General features: G+C 43.4%; 1 protein-coding gene across 1 annotated transcript in view; it reads right to left on the bottom strand.

The window, feature by feature from the left end:
* Positions 1-12,868, bottom strand: part of cog1 (component of oligomeric golgi complex 1) — a 17,538-nt gene extending 4,670 nt beyond the window's left edge. Inside the window, exons 1-9 of the mRNA XM_020608224.1 lie at positions 12,472-12,868; positions 8,695-8,942; positions 7,060-7,241; positions 6,748-6,924; positions 4,291-4,447; positions 2,651-2,861; positions 1,356-1,725; positions 456-910; positions 3-20 (exon numbers count right to left, since the gene is read on the bottom strand). Coding sequence (XP_020463880.1) covers positions 3-20; positions 456-910; positions 1,356-1,725; positions 2,651-2,861; positions 4,291-4,447; positions 6,748-6,924; positions 7,060-7,241; positions 8,695-8,942; positions 12,472-12,777 — 2,124 coding nt within the window. The 5' untranslated portion in view covers positions 12,778-12,868. The remainder of the gene's footprint in view (positions 1-2; positions 21-455; positions 911-1,355; positions 1,726-2,650; positions 2,862-4,290; positions 4,448-6,747; positions 6,925-7,059; positions 7,242-8,694; positions 8,943-12,471) is intronic.
* Positions 12,869-13,353: the final 485 nt, after the last annotated feature.

The following is a 13,353-nucleotide window of genomic DNA, read 5'->3' as shown; positions in this document are numbered from 1 at the left end:
GCAAACTTATCTAGTAGCACCTGTCACAACACAACACAGCATAATTAGGCAGGTGTAACATAATACACTTACACTTGCACACACATTTACACTACCGCTCACAAGCTTAGGGTCCCCTCCATTTTTTTAAATTTTTGACATGTACGCAGTTTGAGTACATTGAATAACCTTAAATTATACAAAGCTCAGAAGTAAGAGCTAAAATAAATTCTACAGCTGTCCCAACTTTTGCTGACTACTTACAACAACAAATTCTATCTTTACAAAGGCAGTAATGGAAAAGACTGTGACTCCGTCACTCCAAGTTTGGCTGTTGAATTACAATAGTAACAGCTGGAAGAATGGAGTTTACTCCAAACTTTTGAATGGTAGTGTAAACACACACACAAATACAGTTCATACTGCAGAAAATACAGTTTCACAAATATACATCTACATTTCAGAAAGTTTCTGACTTTGGAGAGGGAAGAGGTCCAGATGCGGTAGGCCTCCATGCTGCATTTGAGAAGCTCCTCCTTCAGATCTGCCCACTTGGCCTGGGTCGGGCTGACCTCTATGATGCTCCTGGTTTTGTTCAGCTTTTTGCCCTGCCTGGTAGTTCCCTTGGCTACAGCCTCAGACCCATTCTGTTTTCCCATGATGCAATGCTTCAGGTTGGGACAGAGTTCACCCATAGACTGGCACAACCTGGCCATGAAAAGAACCGAACTGAGTCGAGTCTGGCCAGGCTCCAGTGAGGCTGCAGCTAGTTCGGAGCGGATGGAAGACAGGATCTGGTGTACACAGGCTACACAGGCTTCTCGTAAAACCTCCTCCACTGCTGGCGAGTCCATGAAGCGGTTAAATGAGGATGCAAATGAGCCCTCGGCAGGTCCAGAGGAGGAGACTGTGATTGAGATGGAGTCAGAACCTGCCAAGCACAGTGGGGAAGATAAACATTTATTTCTATTTATTATCTAATGGCAAACTATCCGAGAGCTGTTGGGATGTTTCACTCTGAACCAATGATGTCAACTTGCTGGTTCCACTGTTAGAGGTTCATCTAAGTTGTTAAGATGCATCATTTGTAAACCATAAATGTTTGTACACAATATAGTGCCACTCCATCAAGTCCCACTAGTGATACTGGATGAAAAGGATCATGGGATTTCCAGTTATTAGGATTAATCCTCAGGTGACCCTGAATGAACCAAATTTCCTAGTCCACCACCCCACCCCGCAAGAATTGCAAACTTGTCTGAATGTTGTAGGGGCTAAAGAGTTTAAATCATTGTTTTTGTGGATCAGATACAACTTGGTCACCGTATAGGGTCTGGGATAGGGCTGATAGGACACTTTCCATCAACTGCACCTACCTGTGTCTTGCGAGGGAAGGTAATGCTGGAGGTCATCTAGCCTGGCCTTAAGCTTTGCATCAATGGAAGAGCAGAAGTTCTGAACACGAGGTGTCAAGGCCTGGGTCTTCATGGCCAGGCCACTCCTTTGCTGATGCTGCTGCTGCTCCCGCTGGGTCACTCTGACCCACCCTGCATCACTCAACAGATCCCCTGGAGTCTCCAACCAAAGGAAGGAGGCAACATCTACCTCATAGTGAGTGCCGCAGTCAGAGCCAGAGTTGGTCTCTACAGAGGTATGAATGGTCTGACCCTCAAGATCCCTTACTGTTGAGGTGAGGAGCTGGACGGACCTCATCGAGATGGCTTCAGTTTCTTCTTTGGTGATGGCCTTGGGGAATGGGAGGAAGGCATTAGTACTGAAATATGTGCAATTTTATCAAATCCACATGCAGGTTTGTCACTACAGTGATACTGAACACAACACAGAACTTCAAAATGGCATGAATAGGCCTACATGCCATGTCAGTGGATAGTAGGGGTGTGTAGCACTCCCTCTCACACAATTCAATAATCTACAGTGCAATTCAGAGCTATTTCAATTTGATTAAGCTGATATGGGGCGACTGTGGCTCAGGAGGTAGCATGGGTTGTCTCTTAACCGGAAGGTTGATGGTTCAGTTCCCAGCTTCTCCGGTCCACACATCAAAGTGTCCTTGAACAAGACACTGAATCCCATTTCAACTGATCCAGTTGAAACCAATCAGCTCCCCCTGACCACTGGGAGCAGTATTAGGCAAGTTGCTGCTTGATACACCAGAATGAGAAGAAGGCAGGATTTGTACTTTACTGGAGGTGTTTTTTATTTGGTTTGATTCTTGGGTTTTGAACTGGGGTTTTCAGGCATATTTCTCATTCTTATATTGGTTTTCATTTATGCATCGGTTAATATTTACACCCCTGAATGACAGACTATTTACAGTCTCTGGATTTTTCAAGTTCATCTTGAAACAATATTAATGAGCCCATTATGTACATGAACATTGCTCTTAGTTGTTCTAATTTTTCCTATGCTCCACACTGATGCTGAATGTTTTCACCCGGAACATGACTCTGCTTTAAATAGTACTAGAGCGTATCCTTCCGCCACAGTTTGACAAGGAACTACTAATCAGGGAAATTGAAGGCTTGCTAACATTTTTGTCCATGATTGTATATACTGTCTGTGCATGTCAATACTGGTTTAAGATCAACCTGAAAATTCCAAAACCTATCCTTTAACAAGTTGGATATCCAAGAAGCTAGATAATACCAACCTGCAGACGCTGAAGGAAGAGCTTCTGCAAAAAGTCATCCCAAATAGCTAAGGGATGCTCTAGCAGTTGCTGGCACACAGTGCTCCAGTGCAGACTGATGGCATCTGTGGACAGGAGGTCCCACACAGCGTCTCTGATGGCTGCCAGTCCTTTCAAACTCTTGACATAGACCAAAAGGTTGCCAACACCACAGCAGATGTCCTCCTTACAGCTGAGAAAAAAGGAAACATTGTAGAAGCGTTGACAAGCTATCTATTGAGAATTAAATCAGTGGCAGTTAAAAGATGACTGATTAAAGGTTTAAAGCAATTTCCAATTTCAAAAAGTCAAGAAAGCATTTAGAGACTTCCTTACCAACCTTCACTATGCCAGCTTTAAGATGCGGCTTTGCAAACTGTACCACTGATTCACTGCCTTCTTTTTCAGAGCAGCAACAATATCGAGTGACATATGTAGGAGGCTGCAGGTCGAGGTAATTAACTTGATTAGGAGTAAACCTAAGGTGGCTGCCCTCCATTGTGTTGGTACATGGCACTAACGCAAATCATATTGAAGCCTTTCTTTGAATTTGTTAGCAGAACTGTCAGACTGACATAGTGCAATTTTTCTCAAATGCTCTATGGCCCATTGTTGTAAATTCAAATGTTATTCCAAACTGGTCCAACAAAAGAGGGTTGTGGGGAAATAACCTATTATAAATACTCAGTTTCAATGCTGTATGTCAGGACAAGATCGAGAGTGTAATTAAAACACAACGGTGGATATTTATTAAAGTGGTCACAAATTACCTTCAGGTGTTCCAAATATTGTGCCGCTGCAATTTTTCAATTTCACAGCATATTTACCAACACTGATATCAATCTGTCCGTTTAGAAAGCACAAGTGATTGTGAATCAGTTTCACTTGCTTTGGTGCAAATGGCACCAGTGTCACCGTGATGAAAAGTTAGCCTGGGACAACAGAGTTTTAGCCATGACATATGGACAACTTTCCAGCCCTCCCCATTGTCCTCCAAGACAATGTCATAATTGAGCCAATCTGGGCAATGATTCTATCCGCTTGTTAAGTGTGACGTAATGTTCCAAACAACAGAGCCTGTCACCATCTCCACAACGTCTTTTTTTTAGGCGCTATTGACAGTTAAAAAAAAAAGACGATTCTTTCAAGTCAAATACAGTAGTCAGTGTATCTGTTCTACTTGGTGTCATAATAACCAAACTCTGTTAATAGGTCCCATCAGTGCTTGAAGTGTGGAGAAAAAAGTGCTGGTACTTCCCTTATCCCCCTTATAGCTTGTGCTGCCCCCAAATGGCCTAGTAACAAATAGGCCTATAGGTTTAAATAAAATTTACATAACATAAAAATAATAGTATATGTAGTACATTAATCAGAAATCATGAAAATTATTTTTTGCATAAGAATTTGAGTCTGATTCAGATTCTGCTTCCTGCGTCCTGCCATCCAATTTCCCTGTTGTGCTGCACAAACATAATTGCCAACCAGAATTCTCTGTGCTTCTGTACTTTAATAATCAGACATTTGTGTAAAAATCTGAAAAACCTTTGGAGGGTTGAGGCAGTGGGATGAGAAACAGCAAGTATGAAAAATAAATAAATAATTAAAACTAGCTGCATCCTCACGTGTCAATCCATTGCTGCAAAGTGTCCCGGAGCTGCTCTCTCTGGATTGGCTGAGCCAGGGTGCGAAGGGCAGGCTGGAAATCATAAACAGAGGAAGGCAGGTGTTTGAACCAGCTGCCTGTGCTCGTCTCTTCCTGCAGCACCTTCATGCCTTTAGCTGAGAAGAGAGATAGAGTCATGGAGGAGACATCAGTCAAGGCACAACATTTTTGTTAACTATACCTGGATGAACTCTGACACTGACATCATACATCAGCTTCTGCAAGGACGTGCGTCCACCAACACCTTCTGGACATTCAACACCAACAAGCCCCTTTCCACAGGAAAACTCAAGCAGATTCATCATGCTAAAGAGGAGGCCTACAGAGATCACTGACTAAAGAGATCAGGGTAGCAAAGAGGAGCTACGTACACTGAAAAGTTGAAAAAGTAGTTTTCAGCTGAAGACCCTGCTTCAGTATGGACAGGCCTGCAGAACATCATCGGCCACAGGTCACGTTCCCCCTATGCTGTGGGGAACCATCCCCTTGCAGACCTGACCACCCCCCAGTTAGAAGTGCATAAAGTCCCCTTCTGCTTCAAATGCATCATCCAGGTTCCCAAAAAGCCCTCCATTAGTGAACTGAACAATTACAGACCTGTCGCCCTGACTTTTGTAGTCATGAAGTCCTTTGAGAGACTGGTGTTGACCCATCTGATGGACATTGTAGACCCCCTGCTGGACCATTTGCAGTCTGCCTACTTGGCAAACAGGTCAGTGCATGATGCAGTAAACATGGCTCTGCATTGCATCCTACAACAGCTCAACTCCCCAGCGACCTATTCATGGTTCCTCTTTGTGGGCTTCAGCTCAGTGTTTAACACCATCATTCCAGACATCCTCCACTCTAAACTGGTGCAGCTCTCTGTGCCTGTCCACATTCATCAGTTGATCACCAACTTTGTGACAGACAGGAAACAGCAGGTGGGGCTGGGGAAAACCACATCCAACACAGGCACCCCCCAGGGGTGTGCACTCTCCCCTCTGTTCTTCTCCCATTTAAACCCACAACTGCACCTCAGGGACCCCTCTGTTAAAATCCTGAAGTTCACAGATGACACAATGGTCATTGGACTTATCTGAGATGATGACAGACAGGAGGCTGAACATCTGGCCCAGCGGTGTGGTCACAACAACTTGGAGCAGAACACGCTAAAAACTGGAGATGACGAGCCACCCTACCCTGCCACCCTACCTGGTTCACCGACCAACCAGGACAGGAACAGACTCCAATGGCCAGTTCAGACAGCAGAAAGAATCACTGGTGCCAAACCGCCCTCCATGGAGGACCTGTACACCTCACGGGTCAAGAGGAACACTAAAAAGTTGGCACCACAGATGGCTGCCTCGGCTGAATGCTGTCTCTACTGGAGAGCCTCATTACCAGAGACAAATCCCTTGTGTGTTGAACATACTTGGCCAATAAATCTGATTAAATTACAGTGCCAATAAAGTTGACTGTGAACTATGAGCATGACTTTGGATTTTATTACTTTCTACTTAATGCATTGTATGTAAAACCCATTGAACCCTCAGGACACAACTGCAGCAAAATAATGCACCTCTGCTTCTGAGTGTCACAGACTGTGTGACAGCTGGATAAAGCTAAATTTAGCACAGTTTCTTTGATTCTATCAGGAAGAAACATACATAATATCTGTTGAGAAATAATGGATAAAAAGCACTCTTACTGATCTAGCTTTATAATCATCAGCTGTTTCTTCAGAATCAACTGTTGTCCAGTAATGTCTCCATGTTCATGATTACAGTGCAAAGAGTAAATACCAAGCCCCCAGAAGAAGTGCTGGGCTGTGATGTGATTTTTGCAGCAGTAACAGAGTGACTAACTTGTTGTCAGCATCACAAACGCTCTGAAAATACTTCTGAAGAATGAGCATTTGATTCATTTGGCCCAATAATTCAGTAAGTCTAGTAGAGCTGTGCCAATTCAATCACTTTATCCTGTTCATGTTTGTGGGGAGCCAACGGGAAGACTTGGTTAGGTCACCTATGGTTATGTTAAGTATTAGGGTCATGGTTAAGGTTAGGAAAGTAGTGGTTATGGTTACGTTTAAGATTAGTCTACATGAAATGAATGTAAGTTAATGTAAAGTCCCCACAAGAAATGAAAACACAGCATCTCTGTGTGTGTGATTTGTTCAAAAAAGTATTTTCTCAGAATAGAACTTGAATATGAACAATATTATACATCAATATGAAAAATGCCATTTGAGTAGCCTGTCCATACCTAATATAACTTATCCTGAAAATCATATATGACATCTGTATATGTAGTGTAGTACATGTATTTGCCCAAAGCCTCTTGATAAAGGGAGTGGAAACTGAGCAAAAACAGCCTCAATTTCAATGAGAAAAATATAAGACCACTCCTGTCTAAGGATGTCCCAGCTATTTACCTGCAGTGGTGGTGGAGGTGACATTCTCCAGGATAGAGAAGAGCATGCCACAGCTCAAGGCCCCCTCCCCTGTCCTGGGGCCTTGGTCTGGGTTCTGATAGAAAACAGTGTAGGCCTGGAACAGAGTGGTGACCAGCAGCTCCACCAGGCCACACACCTGGGCCTTTATCCTCACACCTGGATAAAAAAAAACAAAAAACAAAAACAAAAAAAACATTCATTATCTGGTACACATTTCTGGCAGTTCATTTTTGCTTTATTCAGAGTTTACAAACAAGGTTTCCTCCTCGGGTGTTAGAAATGGCAGGATACCATGCTGTGGTTGGTTGAGCAGTTGATGGATGGAGCCTTTCCGAGCCAGCAAAAAGTCAGCCAGCACCTGGCGTGGTGAACTGTCCTCCAGCAACATAACGGACACGAGGGCCTCAGCGACGGCCTGGTCCGACACTGCCCGGCCTCGCAGAAGGGACCTGCTGTCCAGCAGAATGGTGGACCTGCAGGAAGACAGGCTGCCGGGTAACCTATCAATTCACTAACTGGATCATGCAGTAGTTTAGATTTTGAGTTCTGCATTAGATTCACTAGCTTTTAAGGAGTAATTTCACTTTGTGACTCCCCAAAGCAGGGTTTGACATAAGCAATAGCCCATGACCTGGACCCAGTAAAAAAACTGTCAGGCAAGTTGACTGGCCAGTCGCTGGACCATTTGGGCCAATGACACTGTTTCTGACGATCATAGTCACAAGTCAATTCACCTGTAATCAGTGGTGTACTGGGCATCTGATATAGTAACCTTTTTGTGGCTTGTTCAAGTGTTCTTTTAATATGGTGCACCAAGCGGTGTGAGAAATGGCAGGATACCATGCTGTGGTTGGTGGAGCAGTTGATGGATGGAGCCTTTTCGAGCCAGCAAAAAGTCAGCCAGCACCTGGCGTGGTGAACTGTCCTCCAGCAACATAACGGACACGAGGGCCTCAGCGACGGCCTGGTCCGACACTGCCCGGCCTCGCAGAAGGGACCTGCTGTCCAGCAGAATGGTGGACCTGCAGGAAGACAGGCTGCCGGGTAACCTATCAATTCACTAACTGGATCATGCAGTAGTTTAGATTTTGAGTTCTGCATTAGATTCACTAGCTTTTAAGGAGTAATTTCACTTTGTGACTCCCCAAAGCAGGGTTTGACATAAGCAATAGCCCATGACCTGGACCCAGTAAAAAAACTGTCAGGCAAGTTGACTGGCCAGTCGCTGGACCATTTGGGCCAATGACACTGTTTCTGACGATCATAGTCACAAGTCAATTCACCTGTAATCAGTGGTGTACTGGGCATCTGATATAGTAACCTTTTTGTGGCTTGTTCAAGTGTTCTTTTAATATGGTGCACCAAGCAGCGATTTGCTCGGTGGTCAGGATGCCCAGTTGAACTGAGTATCCCCCCCCCAACCATCACCAGAAGCAGATAATAGTGAGCAAACTGCTGCTTGGTGATTGCTGCCTAATCGCCCTACCATCACCAAATGTATTGATTTTTATAGAATTGTCGTGATGTGTATCTATATGTAATAAGTGTTGAATGTTTTAGGGTTTTAAGTTAAGGACTTGGCCAGTTGGAGTGCAGTGCTTAGGTCTTTCAACATGGCTCCGTTGTACCACCAGGTGAAGCCTCGAGTGTCGCCAGTGGTACACATGCCACTAGTTTAGTACATCTATTATGGCTGCCCTCATCCTATCATATAAATTTTATGTTCATGCTTAGGCCCATTGTATCCACGGTGGAGGACAGCAGAGAGGAGAGAGAGCATAAGAGATGCTGACGTATTGAATAAGAAATAATCTCTGGAGTTTTGTGTATTTATTGTGTTGAATACTCTGTTGTGTTTCTTTTCTTTCCTTATTTTTACCTGGGCCAGTAAACCTGCCCAGACACAACTAATAAAACATCCAGTACCTGAAATGCCCAGCGGTGGCTACCTGCCTGACCAGGATGGGGAAGCGGGCCAGGACAGGGCTGTAGTGGCCCCCTGCAGCAGCCTCCAGATGCAGCAGATTATGGAGGTGACAGCATAGCAGATAGAGATGGGTGGCCTGGAGGTACTGGGATGCTTCCATGGCACTCCAGATACGCTCTGGGATCTCCAAAAGGAGCTTTATCTGAGAGGCCACAGTGTAGAACTTCTCCTGCCACTGCCTCTGGCTCTAAAACAGAATGACAGACACATTACATGATGTTAAAACAAACTAAACATAAACTAAAAAAAATATAGATGATGTGTATTGGATTTAGAAAGAGGCAAGTGATAATGTTACAATAAAAACACAATGTAGTGATGTACAGGGAAGTGCATTCCAATCTCTCTTTTACAAAGACATGCCCCCAGTTTTCATTTAAAAGTATTATATTTTACATTCTTTTGCATATAAGCAAAAATTCAGACCCAGCACAACCACTGCTCAGCTCAGTCTGTAAGTCAAGTGACCCACCAGCAGCACTTTATTTGAAGTTTCACATTTCTGCTCTGGCTCATGTAGCTCGCCTCCCACCCAGTGCTGCAGACTTAGCAACTTTCTTGATAGATTTAGTGACTTTAGCAACTTCTTGCAAAAAGGTTTTATTTAAGGATCAATAATCAAAAGAATCCAAGGGACAGTATGTTGAATTGAAAAACACTTTCCAACATGGCCCCACTAGTGACTACTTGTGAGAGAGAGTTAAGCTACTTTCTCTAAAGTTGCATGAGGGTGAAAGGTGAAGTCTTGCCAGACGTTAGTGGTCGCACAGATTAGTCGACTAGTCAATGTCACTACATGGAGTCCATGTTTTTTTTGCATGACATCGACTAGTTGCTGGCCACGTGATGAAGGCACTACCAATAAGGAAGGTGCAGAGAAGAGGGTAGGTGACGAGCCGCCAGAAAACCAGCACCTCTGGGTCAAGTGTGTGGAGATACTTCACTAAGGATGAAGCAAACACTAACCTGCAGAATATGCAAATCTGTCCTTAAATACATCTGCCATGCACAGTCATCCAAAAAGGCGTGTGCTAATGGTAGCAGGAGAGATCAAACCTGCCACTACAGAGCACGTCAATAACTGCTTCACCAAACGCCCTGTGGTGACACCAAATCACAAATTTGCTCATGAACTTCGTTGTGAAAGATATTAGACCTTCGGCAGAAGTGCAGAGAGAAGGTTTTAGGGAACCGCTGCATTTTTGGAACCTGACTACAGTGTGCCATCTTACACCACGCTCTAGAATACAACTGCACACCAGTAAGGCATACTGCATGAGAGCACTGCAAAGGAAATAAAAGGTAACTGTCTCTAACCACCGACCTGTGGACATCCTCTACCATGGAGCCTTACATTACCATAACTGCTCATTACATTATGACTGGACTCGAGTCTCAGGTCCGAGTCTCTTGCCGCACTGGTGATTGGTGCGCAATGCATTCCTGTTCGATTTCTGTCCAACGTGACTGGGCAGAATATCGATATAATTCCAAACAAGCTGTAGGATGGCATAATACCATTTATATCGATATTAACTAACCTGTTTTTCCTCTGTATTTCCATCTCACCTCGCTTAATGTTTCACCTGCTCCCCCTCTCGGCTCAGCTGCTCTTTGCTTCGTGCATCCAGGAGCTCAGCACTGCTCTCTGAGTCAGTCGCACCTGTGTGCCCAAATAATTTTTCACATTCGCACACTCCGATTCTTACTCGCATATGCCAGTGAAATGCTCACACCGTAGAGCCCTGTGTGTATCCTATCACCTGTCTTGTTTGCCTTGTGTATAGACATGTGCAGGAGTAATTCTGTGACGCGTCACATTGTCAGATTTGCAGATGACTCTGAGGGAAAAGATGCTGATCACGGCTCTGTAAGTGGCTGCCCGCAGCTAGAACCAGCCCCCACTAGATCTGTCCTGACTGTAGCCACTTTAAAAGTTAATACTGTTTTTCCCCCACTGCTTTTAATTAATGCATCTTAATTCCACCCAATTTTGCCCAATGACCATTTGACGTCATTGTGCTGTTTAGCAGACCATATAGACACTGATGTTTCAAATTTTCTGGAAGAAAGGATGTCTCTGGTGTAAACTGGAGGTTAGTCTTGGGAAGACTGAAAGGGCTACAAGTATAATGAGAACAGTGAGAATCTAGAGTCTGCCACAGCCATCCTAAAAGTAATAGGAACTGACACTTGCATGTTGCTTTTAATTGTTGCTTATTGCCTTAATCGAATTTACAATCTAATGTTGTATCTATATATGCATTTTAATGCTTCATCTGTGTGCATTGCACTTTGAATTGCCTTTGTATATGAAAATGTGCTCTCTAAATAAACTTGTCTTGCCTTGTCAACCTTGGAAATCAGTGTGTCCAAAACCAAAGAGATGGCGGTCTGTACAGATATATAAATAAGCTGATTTTTGAGTCACCTGGTGATCTGTAAAAGGGCACACCAGCCTATGTACTTTTATATGAAATTAAGTACCTTTAATGTTAATGACACCCTTATGATAATGTTTTATTCTTGTTGAATCCATCCTTGTGCTTGTTTTTATCTGCTGGCTTTGGACATTGACTCATAAAAATTGGAACAGAGTGTAAAGTATAGTTAAAGCCTGCAGGTATAGACCTGACAGACCCCTGTGAACTGTACAGGACTAGGACTAGGACCTTGGGGAAAGATCAATCAATTCTGGCTGATTTTAGCCATCCTTTTTTTTTTAAAAGAGCTTCTGCTGCTAACTACCAACATGTAGGACAAAAATATAACTTTCACCCAGCTGCTATTGGCTTTTTAAATACTTAATGCTGTTAATACCAGTGGCTCTAACTACATACGAGTGGCAGATGTTTTTTAAATATGTTATTTATTTGTTGTTTAATGTGATTGTGGTGTGATTGCTACTGGGTGTACAACAATTTGCCCGTCAGGAATAATCAAGTTGTCTGAATCTGAGATGTGAGGATTCTTAAAATAACATCATGACAATCTAAATATCTGAGTGATCAACAACAAAAAAGGGTCATGATAATATTATGAATTTATGTATATTCACATCAAATCACCCCTGGTCAGCTATTATACAGCAGCAAACTAATATTACGACTGCTTTACATTTAACTTTTCCATGCACGATACTTGAGAAGCCTAATACGAGATTAACACAGAGAAGCATTTTATCACTCTCCCTGTCAAACAGAAGAACATCATTTAAAAAAAGAACTACTAGAGCCTGAGAACAAGCTGAAAAAACTGGTTTGGTGACATTTTATTAAGTCGGGATTGGATCTGACGGTAGGTGAGTGCTTCTGTGACTTCTTTTACAGACTGTGAGAGCTGGCTGAAAGCACCTGCATCCCTTCTGGGTTTGTGAGCTTGTTCTGCCACATTTCGCTACCTACCAGTCAGGGTTAGGGTGAAGTGGTTAAGTATTAGGGTGAGGGATGGCAGTGGGGTTAGTCAGTCCATAGACTGTTACTGAGGTAGCAAAACCTGGCAGGAAACACTGGTTTTGGCTCCGAGGAGGCGTGGTAGTAAACGCTACAGCCTACACTTTCAAAAAGTTGGATACTGACAGATATATGCTCTGTCCAGCACGCGGTATTGATCAGCGATTCGGGAAGCTGGTTTTCCGAATACGTCCGTGCTCAACAAGGACTTAACACTGCCTTAACACTACAACATACGTAGTTAGACCTAAATAAGACGTTCACCTCTTGTGCGCAGCTGGGAACTCTGGCTTTGGTTTCTTTCAGCCTGTGACAGTACTGGTGCATCTCCTGGATCGACTGGACGACGCTTTCTGAGCACTGCCTCATCTCCCCGATTGTGTCGGCGGCGTCGATTAGGTCCCGGTAGCGCTCCCCCACCATCTGCCGCAGCTCCTCTTTCTTCTGCTCGATCTCCCCGCGGACTTTGCGCTCGATTAGGCGGATCTCCTCGGTGTTGTACCGCTCGAAGAGGACCTCCGGGTTCTTAATCTCCGAAACCCGGAGAGACAACGCAGAATCCACGGCCATTGCGCTTCAGTTACTGCAGGAATCCCAACCCGGAAGAGCAGAAGATGTACACTTCCTGTTTACCTTGCTGCCTACACGTAGGCAGAAATGGACGTATTTGATTACGACAGCAGAATACGGCGCCGCCAGTTGCCGTTTGCGGTACTGTAGCTAAAAGTCTCCCTGTTCCAAAAAAGCGTTAAGGTTCGTTTAATGCCTATACAAAAATAAGATACCGGTACATGGTAATATATATTAAACAATGGACTATACATGCTTACACATATAAATGGATAAATAATTAGTTAAAATATATTTTCATATAGATATAAATATATCTATGTGAAAATATGTAAATATGGGTGGTAGTATTTGTTTTGACCATATTTAATAACATTTATGTAGGTATATGTATATTTGATATAAGAATATACCACTCATATATTAAAGATAAAAATATATTTTTGACATGTAATTTTAATATGTTCACGCCTTGTATGTATGTATAAGAATGTGGTTATACATCCCTTCATGTGGGTATGCAAAAAGCAAAATGCGACAAAATTGCAGGAAAACAGAGTTGTTATTTCCAGCACA

The sequence above is a fragment of the Monopterus albus genome, unplaced genomic scaffold (genome assembly GCF_001952655.1).
Source record: "Monopterus albus unplaced genomic scaffold, M_albus_1.0 scaffold92.1, whole genome shotgun sequence".
Lineage (NCBI taxonomy): Eukaryota > Metazoa > Chordata > Actinopteri > Synbranchiformes > Synbranchidae > Monopterus > Monopterus albus.
Note: the sequence above shows the minus strand (reverse complement) of the source record. Positions and strands in the feature narration are given on the sequence as shown.